Source organism: Lacerta agilis, chromosome 4, assembly GCF_009819535.1.
Source record: "Lacerta agilis isolate rLacAgi1 chromosome 4, rLacAgi1.pri, whole genome shotgun sequence".
Lineage (NCBI taxonomy): Eukaryota > Metazoa > Chordata > Lepidosauria > Squamata > Lacertidae > Lacerta > Lacerta agilis.
The window spans coordinates 523683-545271 of NC_046315.1; the positions used below are offsets into that span (position 1 = coordinate 523683).

A 21589-nucleotide genomic window follows, 5' to 3' on the forward strand; every position below is an offset into this window, starting at 1 on the left:
GGTGGGGGTGTGTGTGTCTACTGTTGCACTGGTGGTGCGCAACCCTGTTGGGGATGGGCTCCCACTGATACGGCCCCCTCAACTGCACCCCATGGCGGAGCAGGCGCCACCTCCCAGTGAGGGAGGGGGCAAGGTGGTTAAGGCAAGCCTGGCATTGGACCTTGAGCCAGCCCAGGAACACCTCCAGCAGCAGGCACCTCCCTGCTAAAAGACACTCTGTACATGCCCTGCCTGCCTCTCCCTTGAAATCCTAACCATGGAATTCATGTGTGTGTTCCTATTCTGTCCACCTTCCCAAACTGACAACCTGGAGTCCAAGGCACCTCGATTGTGTTGCCGGGAGCCATGGGAGAAGACAGGGAGCCATGGGATAAATGCCCCAAACAGACCTAGCCATGCCACGCGCCTCTCTGCTCGGCCCCCTCGATGGTGATCCTTTGTGCTTGGCAGCCGGGCTTGATTTCTGTCTTCTGGTCTCTGCCCCCAGACCACGAGCCTAACCCACACACCCCACAACCCGTTTCCTCAGTAGTGCCATCCTGGGAGAGGCTCTCCACCCCCAAGTGGTGGCAGTGCCCATCACCAAGGCCTTTGTGCATTAGCAGACCCACTCACGAAAATGCCCCTGCCCCCCCAGTGCCTGTCAGAGGGGCGTCTCCTGCTTGTACTCGTAGCCACAGGTGGGGCCCTCGAACTGCAGCTTGATGGCCGCTTTGAGGTGCAGGTGGGGGTCCAGGGTGTCGATGGAGAGGAGCAAGGGGCTCCCCACGGCCTCCCCGTTGTGCTTCTCCTGAGCCACTGTGGGTCGGGGCAGGGCAGCGAGGGCAGACTGGCGCCGGCGAGGCAGTGAGTGCTGTTGGATCTGCTGGGCGAAGCTGAGGGTGTCCACGGGGACCGTCTGCGCGGTGGCCAGCGAGTGGAAAGTGGAGGATGTGGCGGCGCCCGAGGAACAGAGGGAGGTCTGCGACTTGGGGTGCTCGCCTGCCGCCGAGTCCAGCGAGGCCGAGGGGGAGCTGCCCACGGAGCCTGGGGAGCCGGGCGCAGCCCCATGCCCCTCCAGCAGCCGCAGGACGTCCCGATGGCCCCGTTTGGCCGCCACACGCAGAGGGGTCCGGCCGGCTCTGTCAAGGATGCCAGGGCTGGCACCATGCTCCAGCAGGACTTTTGCCACCTCTGCCTGCCCCTCCTGGGCGGCGATGCCCAGCGCCGTGGCCCCCTGGTTGCAGGCATGGTCAGGCTGAGCCCCGCCCTCCAGCAGCAGACGGGCGATCCGGGCGTGGCCCCTCCAGGCTGCCAGGTGCAGGGCAGAACGGCGCTCCGTGTCCAATGCGTCCACGTCGGCCCCGTAGCTCAGCAGCAGTTGTGCCACCTCGGCATGGCCCTGCCAGCAGGCCACGTGCAGGGCTGAGCGCCCCTGGGCATCCTGCCCCTCTAGCCCAGCCCCATTCTCCAGCAGCAGCTCCGCCATCTCCAGGCGCCCCTCCAGCACCAGCAGGTACAGCATGGGGCGCCCCTCGGCGTCTGAGAGGTTGACGTCAGCCCCCTTGCGCAGGAGCAGCTCGGCCGTGGATCGGTGGCCCCCCAGCATGGCCAGCAAGAGGGCGGAGAGCCCGTCGTAGCCCTGGTGGTCGATGGGGGAGCCGCGGTCCAGCAGGAGCTGCACGGTGTCCGTGTGGCCTTCCTGGGCAGCCAGCATCAGGGGCACCCTCCCGTCCCGGTTTGTTTCCGCCACACGGGCCCCGGCCTCCAGGAGCGCAGCGCACGTCCTGGCGTGGCCCTGCCAGGCGGCTAGGTGCAGCGGGGTCCAGCCCAGGGCGTCCCGGTGGTTCTCGTCCAGGCCTCTCTCTAGCAGCGCCCGAACCACCGCCTCGCTGCCTTGCCCAGCAGCCACGCCCAGTGCCGTGCGGCCCTCGCCGTCCAGCCCGTCGACGGCCGCCCCCCAGAGCAGCAAGGTGTCCACCACGGCACGGTGACCCATGGAGGCGGCTGCCAGTAGAGGGGCACAGCCAGCCCCATCGGCCTCATCCACATCTGCCCCGGCCTCCAGCAGCAGCTCCACCACGTCGGCATGGCCCTCATAGGCGGCCACCAGCAAGGGGGTCATGCCATCCCGGTCCTTGTGCCCCGGGGACGCCCCGTAGTCCAGGAGGAGCTCCACCACCTTGGCGTAGCCGCGGCTGGCAGGCACACACAGGGCCGCCACTGACAGTGCCGTGCGCCCGTCCACGTCGGCGTGGTCCACGTGGGCTCCGTGCGCCAGCAGCAGCGCCACAATCTCGCGGTGCCCCATGTAGGCCGCTGCAATGAGTGCCGTGCGTCCCTCGGTATCTGCCCGGTTGAGGTTGGCTCCGTGCTCCAGCAGTGTGGCAACAATCTCCTCGTGGCCGCCCCAGGCCGCCGCCCTCAGCGCCGTCCTCCCTTCTGCGTCAGCACAGTCCACGTTGGCACCGGCTCGTAGCAAGACCCCCACGGCCTCGCCGTGGCCCCCCCAGGCGGCTGCCCGCAGCGCTGTCCAGCCCTCTCGGTCAGGGCGATCTACGTGGGCACCATGTGCCAGCAAACAGAGCAGGACTTTGGTGTGGCCTTGGCGGGCAGCCAGGGTCATGGGTGTCTGCCCATGCCGGTCTGGGACCTCGGCCTGCGCCCCACGTGCCAGGAGGAGACCCGCCACCTCATGGTTGCCACTGTGAGCGGCGCTGGCTAGCAGGGTGCGCCCTGTGACGTCCCGCTGGTTGACGCTGGCGCCGTTTTCCAGGAGTAGCCGCACCGAGTCCTCCCTCTCAAGGGCTTGCTGAAGGGACGGTCCAGGGCCCTGGGAGCTCATCCGTGCGCCCGCCAGCACCAGAAGCTCCAGCACCGCGGGCGCCAGGGGCAGCAGCAGCGCCTCCTCAGGCTCCAGGCAGCGCTCGACCGGCGCCCCGCACCACACCAACCACAGCGCCAGCTGCCAGGCTTCCATGCCCAGTTCGGCGTGCAGCAGGTGGTGCGCCAGTTCGTGCACCTGCTCGGGCAGCAGCGCAGGTGCGCGGCACGAGGCGCTCATGGCGAGAGAGGCGTGCCCGCGGGCCGGGCAACAGAGGTACCTCTGGGTGCAGTGCTTGACGTCGCAGAGCCACTCAGCGAAGCTGGCGTGGAAGAGGATGCAGGTGCCCCCGTCTCCCTGGTGGAGCAGCGGCGCTAGGGATGCCAGCCAGCCCTCAAACTCCTCCCGGGGAACCGGGCGGCGAGTCCACACGGCGGCATACAGCTCCATGGGGCGCAGGGGGCGCGGTGCGGCCAGGAGGGCCTCCAGCAGGGGGCGGACAAGGGCAAAGTCCTGGCCTGGGAAGAGACGCTGGCACAGCCAGAGGTAGAGGCCATAGAGGGTGCCCGGGATGTGGCGCACCTCGCGCAGGGTGACCAGCTCGCCCGCCACGCCGTCCAGCACCCGCTCCAGGTACAGCAGGCACCCGTTGCTCTTGATGTGCAGCTGGCTCAGGGCCTCGGCCGTGTCACGGGTCAGGTGGCGACGGAGGGGCTCCTCCCGGTCCAGCCGCGCCAGGATGTACTGCTGGACATCGCAGACCACCGGCTCCCGGCGAAGGTCGTCCAGGCACAGGCGCCGGAACCCTGAGGGGTGTCAAGGGGAGAGTCGAGGGGTGAGAAGGGGCTGGGCCTCCCCCCCCCCGAAAAATGTGAGCCTCCCCCCCCCAAAAAGTGGGGATAATATGCCAACAGTTGGCTGCACTTGGCATGCACTGGGGCATGCCAGAAGGTGCCACAAAATAGTAATAATATTCTGTATATGCCATCTTTTCCGCAGGGCTCAAGCTGGTTTTCACCAATTACAATACGAAAAGCTTTTAAAATACGAAAGATTGTGGTTATGTTGTGGTTTTATTCTGCATTTTTATGCTGTGAACTGTCTCTCGGGATCATTATTATAGATCAGTGCATCCCAAACTTGGGTCTCCAGCTGTTTTTTTAAAATAATTTTTATTAAACTTTCTGTTTTACAATTTAAAATACCTGTACTCGTTTTACATCCTTAAGGTGTCAATGACTTCCCTTCTTCTCTTTCCACGGTTCATTTTACATATCACAAATCCCTGCATATTTTACAGGAACTATACCAATCAGTATTCCATTATTGCATCCGCCAAAACTTATTTACCCTGTTGAATTTATCTTAATGCTGCCAGAATTTTCAGCCGTACACAATTACTACAGTTCCCATCATCCCAATCTATCAGGGCCAGCGGATGCGCACTGTAGTCCAAAAATAGCTGGAGACACAAGTCTGGGAAACACTGTTCTAAATTATCATATTGTAAAGCTGGAAGGTACCTTGAGGGTCATCCAGTCCAACCCCCTGTAATATAATAATAATAATAATAATAATAATAATAATAATAATAATAATAATAATAATAATAATAGATTTATACCCCACCCATCCCAGCAAGAATCTTTTGCCCAACACAGGACTCGAACCCACAACCCTGAAAGTAAGAGTCTCAGGCTCTACCAACTGAGCTATCCCAGATGAAGGGTGGTATGCAACTTTAATGAAGATTAATGTTAAAGTTAGCTGCAAATCGGGCAATTGCAGGGGGTTGGACTAGAGGACGACTGAGGAGTTCTGAATCCAATTCTGAAGAGCTGCCAGGCTTTTAGAGACCCATGCGAACACAAGTCCCTGGCCCCCCTCCCTCTGGCCGGGTCTCCCCTCCCCCCAGGGCTCCCCCTCACCGTTGAAGAGGCGCAGCACCCCCTTGCTGTGGGAGCGAGCAGTGCAGACCAGGAGCAGCCAGGGGGGCAGCAGCTGCAGGTGGCTCCCCAGGAGCTGGGCGATGGTCCGGCTGGGCCCCGGAGGGGGGGCTCGCTCCTCTTCGCGCTCAGCCTGGCCGGCGTCCAGAGCGTCCACCACCAGCAGGAGGGGCTTGGGGGGCGGCGGCAGGTCCAGCAGGGGGAGCAGGACGGCCCTGTGGATTGAGGAAGGAAGGGAAAGAGAGAGGGAAAGGGCACACCATGTGAATATTGCAAATGGGGAACACCCAGAGACATGGGGCAGACTTGCAGAAGGGTAAAATAATATTGGGAAATAATTCATCATGAATTGGAGAAAATGTTTAAAAGTAATTTTCAAAAAAATAATAATCAGAACGGCAATTTAAGCTGACGGAATATGCGCAGCTTGCAGGCTTAACATATAGAATAAGAGAAGAAGAAGAAGAACACACGTTTAGAGAAAACTATTATAGAATATATGGGGGGGAATTGTGTACAGCTGAAAAGGATGGCAGCATTAAGATTAGTTCAACGGGGGGGGGGGAGCGTTTCAGTTTGGAGAAAATGTGAGTTACCGTATTTTTTTTTCCTTCTAAAAAGGAAGGGGAAATACCTGTGCATCTTATGGAGCGAATGGTGGTCCCTGGAGCTGAATTGCTCAGGGGCCAAAAGAGGATCATGCTTTTTATTTTACAAAGAGAAAAGGGGGTGTTGAAAGGACCCCGCTCAGCAGCTGATCAGCAAGAAATCTGGAGAGAGATAAGAGTCTCTGGCTCCCTTTCAGCCCAGCCCCGTTGCCCAGGCCTCCATTGTTGAATGTGCTGCAGAGGGAGGTTGTTTGTTTTCTGTCTGGAAACTGTAGAAAAGGCTCCCTTTCCTTTAGCAGCTGCAGAAATGTGAGTTGAACCCCATAAAAACAGAGCTTTTCCTCTTTGCTTATCCCCCTTTGCAAAAGGAGCTTTGCTTTTCCCCCTTTGCAAAAAAGCTGCAAAACTTTTAGCTGATCCTCAAAAAAACAGGGCTTTTCCCTTTGCAAAAAAGCTGCAAAACTTTTAGCTGATTCAAAAAAACAACAACATGGCTTTTGGATGAGGAAAACCAGAAAAATATTTTTTTCCTTGTTTCCTCCTCTAAAAATGAGGTGCGCCCTATGGTCCAGTGCGTCCTATGGCGCGAAAAATACGGGTAAGTGGCGACAAGATAGAAAGGGATCTCTTGGGCTCAGAGCCTGTTTGCGGGATTCCCAGAACGGGTATTTGGGTGGATTTGATTTAAATCATTTATTTATTTTTACAAAAAGAGTCATTCTTGCTGGTATAATCTTAATATTTACAACCAAACGAAGGTTTCATTTTTGGAATAATACATTTCCAGAGTATTTTTTACACTTATATCAAAAATTACTGATGTGCTTATACTATTAGAAATACATAGACAGATAATTATGAAATGATTGTGAGGTTTAATAAGTTAACTGTTTATATTTGGACAACTTTTCTGCTGTACTTTATCGGAAGGGGGGGGGGAATCGTTTCCTTAATAACAATTTGTTTAACTAAAACAGTAACGTTATAGCAAATGTATCCATGTTGGTTAACTGATGTGGTTAAACAAAAAAAAAAAAAAAAAAAAACCCTGAATTTTATAACACATGAAAAACAAATCCTTATTTCCTAATGAACAGCCTTTGGACTATAATGTAACTTAAATAGAAAACTATCTTTAGAATGGTTTTTCCTCCAAAAGCATTTTCTTTTAAAAATACGATTTAAATAAAAAAAACATCGATTTTTTAAAAAAATGATTGATTTTTATCCACCTTGAGAGCCAGCAGACTCTTCTGACACTTTTGTGGAGCAGCCTACCTCAATATCCAGGTATTCTGAGGAGTTTCTGGCCACTGTGAGAACAGGATGCCAGGCTCTATGGGCCTGATCCAGAAGGAGGAGGGGCGACCAGGATGCCACCCCCGCAGGGGGCAGGGCAAAGGCTCTCTCTCACCTGCGAAAGGCTTCGTCCGGATCCTTCTTGCACTGCGCGTTCTCCAGGCTCCTCTGGGCATCCTCCCGGCTGAGACGCTCTCCGTACCCGGGCAGCAGTGGGCACTGGCGGATCTGCTCCACCAGCCGGAGGAGGAAGCCTCGGGGGGAGCAGGTGGCGCCATCGTGTGGCTGGCAGAAGTGCCAGGCCAAGGCGCTCTCGCCCAGCCCCACCCGGTGCCCCACCTCGGAGGTGGGCCACAGCGCCTCAGTGCACAGGGCCGTCTTGCCGCTGCCGGGGCCCCCCGTCACCAGCACCCCCCCGCCCCCCTCCAGGCTGAGCGCCAGCCGGCCCAGCGCCCACTCCCGGCAGTAGAAGGGCTTGCCCTGAAGCAGGCTCCCAGAGGGCTCCATGCCAGGCCGGGGGCATGGCGGGGTCCGGGCGGTGGTGGCACCGAGGGAGGGGTCAGGGCCGGTTCCACGGGCGAGGTGGGGGGCTGGAAAGTAGGGTGGGGGAGAAGCCTAGGAGAGAGGAAGAGAGAGAGAGAGAGGGTTAAGCCAGGTGGCAATGGGGAAGGGGCACAAAGTCAGAACACCCGCTTGGCGTGCAGAATGTCTGAAACCCCGGAGAGCCACTGCTGCCAGTCAGAGCAAGCAATGCTGGGTTTCCCCCAGGCCCTGACTCAGCAGGCAGCCTCCTCATTTGCTTTACCAAGCAGCTTTTCCTAAAGAACCAGAAGGACTAACAGGAATGGGAGACTGGAAGGGACCCCGAGGGTCATCTAGCCCAACCCCCTGCAATTTGGGGATCTTTTGCCCAACCCGCTGCTTGAACCCACGACCCTGAGGATCTCTCCCTCTGCTGAGCTTCCTCTCAGAGGCAAGGGGTGGTGGCTGAGTGGGAAAGCACCTGCTTGGCAAGCAGAAGGTCTTTGGGAAGGCCTGGGAGAGCCACCCTGCCCAAAATCCCAGAGAGAAGCTGCCAGCCAGGGTGCTGTCAGTGCTGCGCCTGATGGGCTGGGTGTCTAACTCAGCGCAGGGCAGCTTCCTGTGGCCCTAGGGCTGAAAGGAAAGGCTTTCCCTCAGGGGGGGGAACACCTGCTTGGAATGCAGAAGGTCCCCAATGGGAGAAAGATCCCTGGAGAGCAACTGCTGCCGGTCAGAGCAGGCTACACAGAGCTGAATGGAGTCAAGGGTCTGAGCCTGACAGTCCTACCCATGGCACCCCCTTCCCTGAACTCTGGATGCTTTACAGCACCCCACGCCTCCACGCCCCCCAACACTGCCCTCCCACTGGCTGACCTTTGCTGCCAGACTCCCCCCCTCCTCCTGCCGGTCTCCTCCTTCCGCTGGCACCCAAGGGCCCCCCCCCCCCGGCAGGTCAGGGTGCTCAGGGCGGCTGCCTCAGCAGGAGCAGCGGATGCTGATTCATCCCCCCCACCCCACCCCACCCTGAGCAGCCGGGCCAGTAACCCCCTCCTGCCCAAGGTGCTCTTGCAGTAGACGCCCCGGCGGCGGGGGGGGGGCACCCAGCCAGCCAGCCAGGGACGCAAGCAGGATGCCGGCTCCCTCCTCCCTCCCTACCAGCAGCCAGAGAGGAGACCCCCCCCCAAACCGAGGGAACCAGGATGTGCATCCGCAGCCCCAGCCCTGGAGCTCACCCCCACACACACAAGTGTTCAGGAAGGAAAGGGGTGTTGCATGCAGGGGGGGGGGAGCACCTCCAGCCCAGCCAGGCCGGCCCAGTCCCTCCGCTGCAGACATGCCCAGCCGCACCTTGTGCAATGGGGAGACACTCCCTCTGCCCACCCCCCCACCCCCGCGGTATTTATAGGAAAGGAGGAGCAGGGCGGGGGCAGGAAAGGGCGCGGGGGGGGAGGTTGCCCAGGCGAGTCTTGCCTGGTCTTGCCCTGCACGGAGCAGGAAGCCCGGGGGGGGGAGGGAGGCTGGGGGGGGGAGAGCAGGCTCTGCAAGTCGGGGAATGCAGGATCCTGGGGGGGGGGGGAGAGCAAGAAGGAGCCAAGCCTCGACTTTCCCTCGGAAGCTGTGAAATGGGGCCATTTCGGAGAACGGGGCAGGAGGGCTTGTAGGGTGGGTGGGTGCGGAAGGGGACGGCGGCGGTGGGGGGGGGGCGCGACCGGGCCTCTCCCCACAAGACCCCCCCTCCCCGTGCGCGTGTGTGGCCCTCTCTCCCGCCTCGCACCCGGGGGGGGGTATGGGGCTGGCGAGGCGAGGACCGGCCAGCCCTGCAGGGAGGCGGAGCTCAGAAGAGTAATATGGGGGGGACGACTGAAGGGGAGGGGAGGAAATAAAGACCCCCCCTCTTCACGCGCCCCGCACTTCGCAACAGGGAGGGAGCAAAGAGGGGGCGCATGAAGAGCTCAGGGGGGGGGGAGAAGTGGACGCCGGTCTGTCGGGGGGGGGGGCTGCAGAATGGGCAGCCTTTGCGGGGGAGGGGCGCTGCAAGGTGGCCGCAGGGAGGGACAGGGACCAGCTTTTCTGCTCCCCCCCCCGGCAACGTGCCTTTCTCTCCCCCCCCACCTCCGCCCCAATCCGGCTTACCTGCTCCTCCTCCTCCTCCTCCTTCTCCTCCTCCTTCTTCCTCGACTGGCCGGGCAGCCGCCAAACTTCCGCTCGCTCCGGCCGGGAGACAGGAAGGGGGAGGCGGCCCCGCGGGGACCCCCCCCCCGCCCTCTGTGCACGAGCGCTGGCGGAGGCGAGGGCGCCTCTGAGCGCGTGCGGAGCGCCGCGCCTCGCCCGACCCCCGCCGCCGCCGAGAGGGAGGCTTCTGCAAAGCCCGGCCCCGCTCCGGGGCGCGTTACCTAGGGAGTAAGTCCCTGCCGGCCGTGGGGCGCCCCAATTGCAACCCCTGTCAAGTGTGCGCCCTCCCGCCTCGCCCCCGTTGCTGAGCCTAGGCTCCTTTGGGGGGGGGGGCGAGCGCTGGTCTGGCAAGGGATTGGGACCTGGGTCTGCAAAGGGGGTCCCTGGGTGGGGGGTGACGGTGCCTGGATTGGCCCGAAATGGCTCTTGACTGAATGGATGGTGCGCGGAGGTCAGGGTGGGGATGGGGGCTGCAAGATCACTAAATAAAAGTCAAAAAAGCCCCGCTCATTCCCCCCCATCCTTTCCTCTCTTTTTTATGTTGATACATTCTTAAAATGTAAAGAATCAAAATATTGTTCCAGTATTTACTTATTCCATAAAATTTACACAGCGCTTGATCGTAAAACAATAACAAAGCACTTTCCAAAAAACACAAAAACAATGGCATTATCCATTTAGGAGAATTAGCAGCAAGAATGTAAGAGTTTCGGGAAGCTGAAACAACAGGCTGGGGGAAAACAGATCCAGGCTGACATTGACTTTCAAGCGTCTGGAGGAGAAGGTGCTTAGAAGGTGCTGGAAAGAGTCCCGCAGAAGAGCCCGTCTGATGTCATGTGGCAGGGAGTTCCAAAGGGCAAGGATTGCCACACTGAAATACGGAGTGCTTACAAAAGCAGAAGGGGCATCACGTGGCCAGTCAAAGGGGTTGTAAGTAGCTGGCACAAGGTCACCCACTGAGCTTCAGTGCCGGGGGGGTGGGGGGTGGGATTCGAACCCTGGTCTCCCAGGTCCTGGTCCCACACTCTGACTGCTGCAGCACACTAGCTAACCCCCAGGCTGGCATTTCAATGGTTACCAGGAGAGCCAACCCAGAATCGCTTCTGTGACTTATTCCAGACCCTGAATGTGAGAATGAAACCAAGCTTTTCCCGAGGAAATGCTCTTCCAGAAAACACACTAGCTTTTGAACCTGCTTGTATTCCTGGCCGTTTCCCCTTGAATCCAGTGGCAGTGAGTTCCAAAGGTCTTCCGGCTTTCGTGGACCTTCAGCTCCTTTGCTTCTGCCTTCCTGCCTTTCTGCAGGGGCCTTGCAAGATCCTGTTTGTCCCTCTGGGCTTCTGGCCAAAGAGGGTGGACAACCCGTCTCCAGGAGGCAGACACTTTGTCCCAAGTGACTCTCTGGGAAGGAAGCGGAGGCACAGAACAGCTGGATATCCTCTGGAGAGGGGCCAAGGGGGTGGGATTGGGGGGTGCTCTGAGGACACCGCTCTCCCCGCTGCTGCTGAGTGTCGGGGGAAAGAGCTGTGGGGACTACAGAATTGTAGAGCTGGGAGGGACCCAAGGGGTCATCTAGTCCAACCCTCTGCAACACTCACACGCAGGTGCCCAGGCTGGGCCATTGGCACACAGGGAGGCCTGGGACCGGCTGCCACCATTGTTAAGACGGCACACTTGTCTCTCTGGACTAGCCTCCTTTCACAGAGCACATAGTTAAACATAGGGATGGTCAGCAACCCAGATGGCTTCAAAGCGGCCTGGGCAAGTTCATGCAGGAGGAGAGGGCTGCCACCTTTACTCCCATATTTTTATTCCCACCTTATACTTACTGCTTTATATCCCATTGTTGTTGTTCAGTCATTCAGTCGTGTCCGACTCTTCGTGACCCCATGGACCAGAGCACGCCAGGCACTCCTGTCTTTGTTTGGCCAACCTCATGCTAGTCGCTTTGAGAACACTGTCCAACCATCTCATTCTCTGTTGTCCCCTTCTCCTTGTGCCCTCCATCTTTCCCAACATCAGGGTCTTTCATAGAATCATAGAGTTGGAAGAGACCCCAAGGGCCATCCAGTCCAACCCCCTGCCAAGCAGGAAACACCATCAAAGCATTCCTGACAGATGGCTGTCAAGCCTCCGCTTAAAGACCTCCAAAGAAGGAGACTCCACCACACTCCTTGGCAGCAAATCCCACTGTCCAACAGCTCTCACTGTCAGGAAGTTCTTCCTAATGTTTAGGTGGAATCTTCTTTCTTGTAGTTTGAATCCATTGCTCCGTGTCCGCTTCTCTGGAGCAGCAGAAAACAACATTTCACCCTCTATATGACATCCTTTTATATATTTGAACATGGCTATCATATCACCCCTTAACCTTCTCTTCTCCAGAGAGTCTTCTCTTCTCATGAGGTGGCCAAAAGTACTGGAGTTTCAGCTTCAGGATCTGTCCTTCCAGTGAGCACTCAGGCCTGATTTCCTTCAGAATGAAGAGGTTTGATCTTCTTGCAGTCAATGGGACTCTCAAGAGTCCCCTCCAGCACCATATATGCCACACTTTAATACAATTATATGCCATACTTTAATACAATTAGCCTCTATTTCACTTACCATTGTTTTCATTCTGCTGCTCATAATTCGAACACTGCCCATGTTTCCCTTTGACCACAACAGTTCTTCAAATAGTCCACACTGGTCTCTCCACTCTTCCAGGAACAGTTCCTCTCTTTTATCTCTTGTTTTTGCTGTCCATTTCCGCATAGTCCACCAACTTTTGAAGCCATTCCTCTTTCGCTGGGGCTTCTCCTCCTTCCGTTTCTCCCCTTTCCATCCCAGGAGAAGGACTTCCAGCATGCAAGGAGTTAACTGCTGGCAAGCTGCTCCGTCCTCTAGTCACACAGGTGTGTGCTTCTGTGCACCTCTGCATGTCCAGGCAACAGCACCAGGCCCACCTGCCTGTGCATGTCTCCTCAGAAGTAAGCCCTGCTGGGCCCAAGGAAGCAGCAGGGAAGAATTGCTGCCTGAAACGTGTAACGGAAAATCCCAGGTGTGGAACTGCCCAGCCACCTGGCCCTTAGGGATAAGCCCACTGGTTTCTGCGGAGTGGAAGTCCAGCCACTGGAGCAAGGACAAGACAGGGTTTATTGCACAATAGGTTGCAGTCAAACTGCACACCCAGAGCAGCGTTACAAGAACTTTTAAAAACTCCTATCATATCCCAGAATACAGTTTGGAAACATCATCACTACATCACAAGGGAAGCGTTATACATGATTAACATATAGGAAAAACAAGATTAACATATGGGGAAAACAGAGCAATATCAGGGAGATAGCCCTGAGCCAATGTGAAAGGGTGTTAAGTATTGGCAAGGATACCTTGAGCTCTTATCTGGGAGAGAACAATGGGATTCTGGTTGAGGGATATTAGCCTGAAGCACCCAGAGATTACCTGCTGAGGCATTTCCCTGTGTACCTGGTCTCTTGCCTACTGGATCATGGCAGAGAGATGGGTCCCCTTAAGGGCATCACTCCATACCCCAAATGAGTTTACTCAGGAGGAGACTTTGCTTAGGTGACTCCCCCCCCCATAATTTCCGTAACAGACGGCAGACGCTGGCTTTTATTAGGGGGTGAGGCATCACAAAAGGGGCCTGTTCAGGAAGTTTCAAAACTTGGGGTACCTTACTTAAAAGGTTTTCCCCAACTTTGTTAGGATCTGGTCCTGCGGGTCCAAAAGTGGTCAGGTTCAAGCAGGAGATTGCAGCCCAGTTAAAGAAGCTAAACAGCGGCTGCTAAACCTGACCGTTTATTTCCAGTTACAGGTGGGTAGCCGTGTTGGTCTGCCATAGTCAAAACAAAATCGAAAATTCTTTCTAGTAGCACCTTAGAGACCAACTGAGTTTGTTCCTGGTATGAGCTTTCTGAAGAAGTGTGCATGCACACGAAAGCTCATACCAGGAACAAACTCAGTTGGTCTCTAAGGTGCTACTAGAAAGAATTTTTGATTTTGTTCTGACCGTTTATTTGTTGCAACTAATTTTCCACTCCTGAGTAAGCGAAGAAGAAGAACCCAGAACAGAAGGTTACATCCGCTTTAAAAGTTCCCACAATTTCCCACAATATATTTCAAGAAGCATTATTTAAAAAAAATGTCAGAGACGTGTCAGAGAAGGGGGTGCGTTGTCAGGCAGAAATCTGAGTCCCAGACAGAGTCCTGTCCCTCAAGGCTGCGATTATTCACCTGCCTTTCACCTCCCAAAGAAAGTCTTTACATTCCCTTTTGTTACCTTGAATCAGTTGGGAAAATCTATTCTTGCTGCACCTGGTGAACTCCCACCCTGCGTTGGAGGTCCCTACATGTATTGTGAGGGTGATGGTGATGGGCTTCTATCTGGCTCTTTGCCATGGGGGATCTTGCCCAATCTGCCAGTCAGGAGGGGATCCTGTGTACATGGGCTTCCCCATTCCTTTCATGCCACGACTGCAGTCTCCTTCCACTGTAAAAGGGGGTCCTTGGAACCCCCACCCCCACCATCGCCTAACCTTGACTCCCGTAGGTTCAGGTTTGGGGTCACACGCAAGGGACTTCAGCCAGGAGATGGAAGCAAAACAGCAGCCAGCAGGCCTGATCTTGATTGTTGCAACAAGACTTTCCACTACCACAAAGACGAAGCAGCCAGAAGCCCCCAACAATGGGTTACATCCATATTTCAGAGTTTCCCATAATGCATCTCAGGATTAACATCAAGGCACCATAGATGTGCCACAGAAAAGGTGTGGTCACAGGTAGAACCTGAGATCCAGGCAGGTGCCTGTCAATCAAATATAGTCTTTCCCACATCACAGCGCAGAGGAAAACATTGACAGTTTCCTGGGTCCCTGAGTCAAGTCAAATACACCCCTTTGTCTCATCCCACTATGGGATGGGGCAGGTAGGCATTGTGATTGAGATGGTGATCTGCCTGACACTCTTGGCGCAGGATATCACCATCACGACTCATTTGGAAGGCCCTGCAGAAATGACTGTACACCTGTGGATTATGGTGGGCTCTCTCACCCTTATACCTCACTTCCCTGGGTCCTAAATGCCATTGGAACTGAGAAGATGGATACAACAAGTGATACATTTATCGGTTAATTGCTAGATTTGGTTCTGACACTTTCCCTGTTTCCCTTTGTTGGAGACCTGGGGCTCAGAGGGGAAGCAGGGGCTCTTTCTGCAAACTGAGCTGAGCTTCCCTTGCAGATGCCTTTGCAGATAAGTTGGTGTTCATTTTCTGGACATCTGGGGCTGCTGTCAGGGATCTGGAGTTTCTGATTAGCCAGGCACTTTCTGAATGGAGTCTTGAACCTGAACGAATGAGGTTTTGGAATGTGTAACGTGGTGAGGCAAGACTCGTGGGGGGGGGGGTCAGCCTCTCCCATCTAATTTCCCCGTAACACCATTTATTACCATTGGAACGGGATAAAAACTTGCATTTGGTTGTTTCTGTTGAATTTCTGTGTCTTTCCCATTCATTGGAGGCTCGTAGTGAAGGCTTCCTTCCTTTTTGCAGAAGCAATCCAGCTCCTTTTCAGCCAAGACTGCAATTTGCATTTCCCCCCCTGTAGGGGCTGCTGTTCCATAAGGGAGATTTAAAGGTTAAATGGGCCCTGATTGGTCAGCTGTCAAACAGAACAGCTTCTGATTGGTCCATTGGTGCAGATAGGGGGAAACGAAGGTTCCTGGCCTTATCTTGGCAAGGAGAATGGGCACATGAGTCCCAGCGGCTGATGCTGCTCTTGTTTGCGCATGCATTCTTGTTAAGACTGCATGCGCCTTTGCTCTGGTGCCATGCCTCTGTCTAGTCCTGTCAAGCCCAGAAGGCCCTCGCTCCCGAGGGGTTGGGGGGGGTGCCTTGTGTGTTCACTTTGTGTCAAGTCCCTGGTGCACAGGTTGGGTGCCCCCAGCAGGAGGGGGCTGAAGCCAGAGCAGGCAGCCCCCCCCCCCCGGTCTCCTCAGAAGGTGAAAGAAGGAAGACAACAGACTTTGGACCTTGGAGCATTGGAGGGAGTGTCAACGGAGAAGTGTCACAGTGCCCTGAAACCCCAACCCTCTTGAGTGACAGAGAGCCCCCCCCCCACTTTCCCAGACCCCCACAAGCTAACAGGAGGCGTCTTTCCCCCCACACACACCCTCCCCCCGCCTGGTCTCTCTGTTGAGCTTGTTTGCTCCCCCTGGCCTGTCCCCCCCCCTTCCACCCCATAGAAAGAGACACAGGAACCAGGTCAGATCGCAGAGGGATGATTTATTAGAGGCTCAGGCGTCACATGGGGGCAGGAAAGGGTGGCCCCCACCCCACCCGGTGGGTGGCGAGACCAGCAGGAGGCGGCCGCTTCTCCCTGGGGGTGCCTCAGTGGTACCGGCGGGCCAGCGCATGAGACACCACCCCGACCAGCTTGTGGAAGGCATGGTGGTAAGCAGGGGTGAATTCCTTCCCAAAGTGGGCGGCCAGGAGGGTGATGAGGACCTGGCCCAGGAGCTGGAAGAGAAAAGAGGGGGTGACTCCTTCTGCCAGGGGGCCCTCTCCCCACAACCCCCACCCCCTGCAGCCACAGCTGGCGGCAGTGGGGTCAAGCCCAAAGGCCCGCTGGGATGGATGAAGGGGTTTGGGGTCTCCTGGAAGGAAGCCGGTCCAGGAGACAACAGACAGAGCCCCACATCGTCCCCAGTTGGCATTGCCGTGCCAGGAGAGGTTTGGTGCCAGGAAGGAAACTGGCCCCTGCCAGGGACCTCCTGGGCTTGGCCTCTGCTAGCCGGACAGATCCTCGCTTGACCAAGGACAAGTCAGGAGGAGGAAGGGCAAAGGCCCACAAGCTCCATTTGAAGGGCCAGGAGGCAAGAGAGTCCACCGAGTGGCCCTTCTTTCCGAGGTCAAGGGCTTGGCTTGCTCAGGGCGTGGCTGAAGGGGCCCACGGACGAGGGGAGCCCACTCTGACTCGCCACAAGGATTGGGAAAGATAGCCAGGACCTCTCTCCTACTTGGGCATGTTGATTTAGTTAAAATTCATTGATTTATATCTCTATAGCGCTGCTTCATAAAAAAAATGCATCACATAAAAATATGCGGTAAAATCACAGAAAGTTCCAAAGAAGTTAAAAGCATGAGAAAAGAGAAGGCTGGAGCTTGTTTTCTGGTGTGCAAGAGGGCAACAAGAACGGAGATTCCCATTAGATATTAAGAGGAGCTTTCTGGAGATTGAGAGCTGTTTGAAAGTGGAACGGACGCCCTCAGAAGGTGGGGGACTCTCCTTCATGGCAGGTTGTTAAGCAGAGGGCGAGGAGCCGTCTGTCATGAGATTCCTGCAGCGGGTTGGACTAGATGTCCCTTGGGGTCCCTTCCAACAGAACATTCCTATGACTCTACCTGGCTGGGGATTGTGACCCTGCAGAGGGGACCTCAGGCACCCATTCCCCCCCCAGCCCTCCCCCAGGCAGCCCTTTGAGGCAGGGGGGCAGGCTCACCGTGAAGTTGACGGGGTCCACGTGGAGCTTGTCGCAGTGCAGCTCGCTCAGCGGGGCAAAGGTGTCCTTGATCTTGTCGAAGTTCTTGATGGCGTCTGCAAAGGCGGTCAGGACCTTCTTACCGTGTGCCCTGACTTTGGGGTTGGCACTGATGGCGGCAGGGCTGGAGATGTCCCCAAAGTGAGTGAATAATCTCCGGGTCCAGGGGAAGACGATCATCAGGCTGGAGGGAAGGAAGGAAGGAAGGAAGGAAGGAAGGAAGGAAGGAAGGAAGGAAGGAAGGAAGGAAGGAAGGAAGGAAGGAGAAAGGAGAAATGGAGAGGAACGGGTGGTTATTATCCAGGTGGAAAGAGGGGCACCTGCCCAGCCTGCCTAGAGAGGCGACACCCCCTGGGCTCACCCGGCAAGGGAGTCTGCACCCAGGGTGGCCACGTCCACTTTGCTCCAGGCAGTGGTGATGAGCTGCTTCTCTTCGGCGGTCCAGTGCACCATGATGGCTGGCTGTGGGCTGGGAGCTTCTCTCGGCTGCTGGAGGAAACCTTCTGGGCAGAGCTGGGGCTCCTTCCAGGGCTGGATCCCTTTATACCCTGGGCCAACGCTCCTCCTCCTCCTCCTCCTCCTCTGGGGGCCCAGCTTGGTGGGGCTGAGGAGCAGGAGGGGGAAGAGGCTGGCTGTGGGGTGTGGCGCCCTGGGCCGAGCAGGAGGCCCCGATAGCTGCTTCTCTCGAGGAGCCATCAGGCCCCAGCTGCTGCTCTCTTTATCAGCTCCTCGCAAGTAGCAGGACCAGGACTCAGCACACAGCCCAGGAGACTCCCTGGAAGCTCACAGGTGCAAAACACCCAAAGATCTCATGGGGCATTGAGACCCATTGCGCAGATGAAGGCGCAATGGGAGCCACAAGGGAAATGTCCAGGATGACTCAAACCCAGAGCTCTCTTCAGTGAGCCCCCCAAAGGGGGTGTCTAGGATTGGCAGGACGCTGGGGGAAGGGGGGCTGGAGGGGGGCAGGGATTGTGGGGAACTGAGCCAGCCAGGAGGCAAGAGTTGGAGGCAGGGGAAGCTTCAGAGCTGGAGGAAGAGGCAGGCCAGGCCAGGGAAGGGCCAGGGGCTTCCCCACATTCTCCTGCCCCTCCGTCTCCCAGAACCAGGAGGGGACTGAAGAGGGGAGGGCAGAGGCAGCTTCCAGGCAGGCGCAGTCTCTGGCTGTGAGGCGCATAAACGGAGGGAGGGAGAGCTGCCCCTGTTGCTGCAGCTGCTCCCTAGAGCGCAGACCTGGGAGTAGCTGCCCAGATCCAAGAGTGTTATATTTGGCTAGCTCTCTGCCGTGTGCCTTCCTTGGGCTGGGAAGCGCCCTTGATGCCAGCCATGCCAGCTGCAGGGAAGGAAACAGAGCTGGAAGCACCTCGAGACTAGACTCCAGAGCAGGAGAAGAACGTCTGTGAATGTTCACAGTTAGCTGTCTGTTGTGTGACTGTGAAGCGCCCTTGGAGCTTCCTGGAGAGGCTAATAATAATAATAATAATAATAATAATAATAATAATAATAATTTATTACTTATACCCCGCCCATCTGGCTGGGTTTTCCCAGCCACTCTGGGCAGCTTCCCACAAAATATTAAAATACAATAGTCCATCAAACATTAAAAGCTTCCCTAAACAGAGCTGCCTTCAGATGTCTTCTAAGAGATGCAGGGAGAGTATTTGTTTGTGACCCACCCTTCCCCGCAAGGTCCCAGGATGGGCTGCAAGCTCAAAGCGCCTTCTCGGTCGTGACACCCCCCTTGTGGAACGCCCTCCCATCAGGTGTCAAGGAAATAAACAACTACAGGTTTACGACTTTTAGAAGACATCTGAAGGCAGCCCTGTTTAGGGAAGTTTTTGATGTTTGGTGTTTTGTCGCTTTATTATTATTATTATTATTATTAAGTAACTTGCAACATGGTATGAAGCTCAACATCCAAAAAAGCTAAGATCATGGCCACTGGTCCCATCACCTCCTGGCAAATAGAAGGGGAAGGAATGGAGGCAGGGAGAGATTTCACTTTCTTGGGTTCCATGATCACTGCAGATGGTGACAGCAGTCACGAAATCAGAAGACGCCTGCTTCTTGGGAGAAAAGCAATGACAAACCTAGACAGCATCTTAAAAAGCAAAGACATCACCTTGCCGACAAAGGTCCGTATAGTTAAAGCTATGGTTTTCCCAGTAGTGATGTATGGAAGTGAGAGCTGAACCATAAAGAAGGCTGATCGCCGAAGAATTGATGCTTTTGAATTATGGTGCTGGAGGAGACTCTTGAGAGTCCCATGGACTGCAAGAAGATGAAACCTATCCATTCTCAAGGAAATCGGCCCTGAGTGCTCACTAGAAGGACAGATCCTGAAGTTGAGGCTCCAGTACTTTGGCCACCTCATGAGAAGAGAAGACTCCCTAGAAAAGACCCTGGTGTTGGGAAAGATGGAGGGCACAAGGAGAAGGGGACGACAGAGGACGAGATGGTTGGACAGTGTTCTCGAAGCGACTGGCATGAGTTTGGCCAAACTGCGAGAGGCAGTGAAGGATAGGCATGCCTGGCGTGCTCTGGTCCATGGGGTCACGAAGAGTTGGACACGACTGAACAACAAATTTCAACATTCGTCTCTACGGCCACGCAAAGCCTCCAGCTGCAGAGGCAGTGCACCTGTCGTCTTCCTGGGGAACCCGGGCGGGGAGAGGGCTGCAGAAGAGGCGTCTGGTTGGCCAGTGCAGGGAAGAGGGTGCCAGACAGGATGAGGCCCTTCTGAGGTGGCCAGTATTCCCGCATTGGCCACAGGATGGGCCAGAATCCTCCCAAGGGACCTGAGCCCCAGAGGCTCTTTCTCCCCTCCTGCGGTTTCCAGAAACTAGGAGCCCTGGGCAGCCCTCTCTTCCTCCACAAATTGGTCCTATCTTCTGTTAGAGCCATCCAAGTTGGTGGCCATCTCTGCCTCCTGTGGGAGGGAGTTCCACAGATAACTCTGTGCTGCCTGAAGGAGGACTTTGTAATCAGTCCTGAATCTCTTCCTGGCATGTCAGTCGTTCTAGTGTTAGGAGGGGGGGGTGTCTCTCTCTCTGCCTTTTCCAGGCCCAAACGTTGCAACCTTTCCTCATGGGGGAGCTGCTCCCTCCCCTGGATCATTTGGGGTGTCCTTTCCTAAACCTTCTCCAACTCTGCAATGTCCGCTTTCATGTGAGTCAACCAGAACTGGGCACAATCTTCCAACTGCACCACAGATTTGTAGGATGGCATTCGGATATTGGCAGCTGCTTTTTCAAGGAAGGGAAAAGACTCAGGTGGCGAGAATCCTCTGCCAAGGTCCCAATCCTCCCGCCTCCCCCTGCTTCCCCCCCCCCGCCCTGCACCACCAGGGTCGGCTCCTCCGTGAGGCAGAATCAGGCAGCAAGTCCTGAGGGTTGGAAAATGGCTAGAAATGTGTGCCCCCCTGGTCTGCCCTGCAGCCCCATAGCCAGCTGGCTGCTTTTGGGGTCAGAGGAGAACTCTGCCCCATCTCCATCGCTCAGGTAAGAACCAGTTACTGCTCCAGTCGGGTGCTGTGCACCATCTTGTCCTCAGCCTCGGGCAGCAAAAGGGCTCCGCCACCTGGTGCCCGGAGGCCGAGGCGCCTGCCCCTCAGACCCCAAACTGGGGGGCGCTGCCCTTCCGTCTCAGCAGGCCAAGGACATGCCCCCGGATCTCCTTCGTCTTCACCCCGTAGACGATGGGGTTGAGGGTGGGGGGCGCCAGGAGGTAGAGGTTGGCTAGGAGGATGTGGACGTGGCACGGGACGCTGCGGCCAAAGCGGTGGGTGAAGAAGGAGAAGAACGCCAGGCTGGAGAAGACGGCCAGCACGCCCACATGGGACCCGCAGGTGCCCAAGGCCTTGAGCCGGGCATCTCTGGATGGCAGCCTCAGGACAGCCCGCAGGATGAGGACATAGGAGACCACCACGAGGACGGCGTCCAGGCCGGTGGTCAGGAAGGCGGCCGCCAAGCCGTAGGCGCTGTTGAGCGTGACGTCTGCGCACGCCAGCTTGGCAATGCCCATGTTCTCGCAGTAGGTGTGGCGGATCACGTTGGTGCAGCAGTAGGGCAGCCTGCGGAGGAGGAAGACCCCCGGGACCACCACACAGACGCTCCTGGCCACCAGGCCGGCCCCGACCCTGGCCAGGGTGGTGGCAGTGAGGATGGCCGTGTACCGCAGCGGCCAGCAGATGGCCACAAAGCGGTCGAAGGCCATGGCGAGCAAGATGGCCGACTCAGAGAGGAAGAAGGCGTGGACAAAGAACATCTGGGCCAGGCAGCCCTGGAAGGAGGTCTCCTCCGCTCGCCACCAGAAGATGGCCAGCGTCTTGGGGACGATGACCAGGCAGAGAGCCACGTCATTGAGGGCCAGGAAGATGTACATGGGCTGGCGGAGAGCTTGCTCCTTCGCCACCACCAGGACGACGGCTGAGTTGCCCAGCAGGGCGATGGAGAACATGGCGCAGAAGGGGATGGAGAGCCAGCCGTGGAGCCGTTCCAGGCCTGGGATGCCCGTCAAAAGGAAGGAGGCAGGAGGAGGCAGAGGAGGGCCGAGGGAGAGGTTGAGGGCCGCTGAGTCAGCTGCTGCTGGAGGGGGGGACTCTGGGGAGGCTCAGGGGGTGGCACTGCTCTCCACAGCCTGGAGGGAGGGGGCACAGACAAAAGACAGGCAGGAGAAATGCTGCACTGATCCTGCATCCCCCC

At 56.6% G+C, this 21589-nt stretch overlaps 2 protein-coding genes across 3 annotated transcripts; both read right to left on the reverse strand.

Moving 5' to 3' along the window:
* Window positions 1-551: 551 nt before the first annotated feature.
* Window positions 552-9338, reverse strand: LOC117044875 (ankyrin repeat domain-containing protein 50-like). 2 transcript variants are annotated; one of them, XM_033145654.1, is made up of 4 exons: window positions 9312-9338; window positions 6772-7271; window positions 4732-4964; window positions 552-3609 (listed from the first exon to the last, which is right to left on the reverse strand). In XM_033145654.1, the coding sequence occupies exons 2-4, from the start codon at window positions 7161-7163 to the stop codon at window positions 644-646; spliced, it is 3591 nt and encodes a 1196-aa protein (XP_033001545.1). In that variant the 5' UTR covers window positions 7164-7271; window positions 9312-9338; the 3' UTR covers window positions 552-643. The 2 variants fall into 2 exon arrangements, with proteins under 2 accessions (XP_033001545.1, XP_033001546.1); XM_033145655.1 differs by lacking the exon at window positions 9312-9338 and adding an exon at window positions 8052-8075.
* Window positions 9339-15610: 6272 nt separating this feature from the next.
* On the reverse strand, window positions 15611-17597 carry LOC117044926 (hemoglobin subunit beta-2-like). Its single transcript, XM_033145726.1, has 3 exons — window positions 17248-17597; window positions 16848-17070; window positions 15611-15864 (listed from the first exon to the last, which is right to left on the reverse strand). The coding sequence occupies exons 1-3, from the start codon at window positions 17580-17582 to the stop codon at window positions 15736-15738; spliced, it is 687 nt and encodes a 228-aa protein (XP_033001617.1). The 5' UTR covers window positions 17583-17597; the 3' UTR covers window positions 15611-15735.
* Window positions 17598-21589: the final 3992 nt, after the last annotated feature.

Coding starts and splice junctions, on each gene's coding strand:
- LOC117044875 (XM_033145654.1), bottom strand. CDS start 7,163: ATGGAGCCCTCTGGGAGCCTGCTTCAGGGCAAGCCCTTCTACTGCCGG. Junction 4,965..6,771: donor CCGGACGAAGCCTTTCGCAG/GTGAGAGAGAGC, acceptor CTCAATCCACAG/GGCCGTCCTGCTCCCCCTGC. Junction 3,610..4,731: donor GGTGCTGCGCCTCTTCAACG/GTGAGGGGGAGC, acceptor GACACCCCTCAG/GGTTCCGGCGCCTGTGCCTG.
- LOC117044926 (XM_033145726.1), bottom strand. CDS start 17,582: ATGGCTCCTCGAGAGAAGCAGCTATCGGGGCCTCCTGCTCGGCCCAGG. Junction 17,071..17,247: donor GGTGCAGACTCCCTTGCCGG/GTGAGCCCAGGG, acceptor CCTTCCCTCCAG/CCTGATGATCGTCTTCCCCT. Junction 15,865..16,847: donor TGGACCCCGTCAACTTCACG/GTGAGCCTGCCC, acceptor TTTCTCTTCCAG/CTCCTGGGCCAGGTCCTCAT.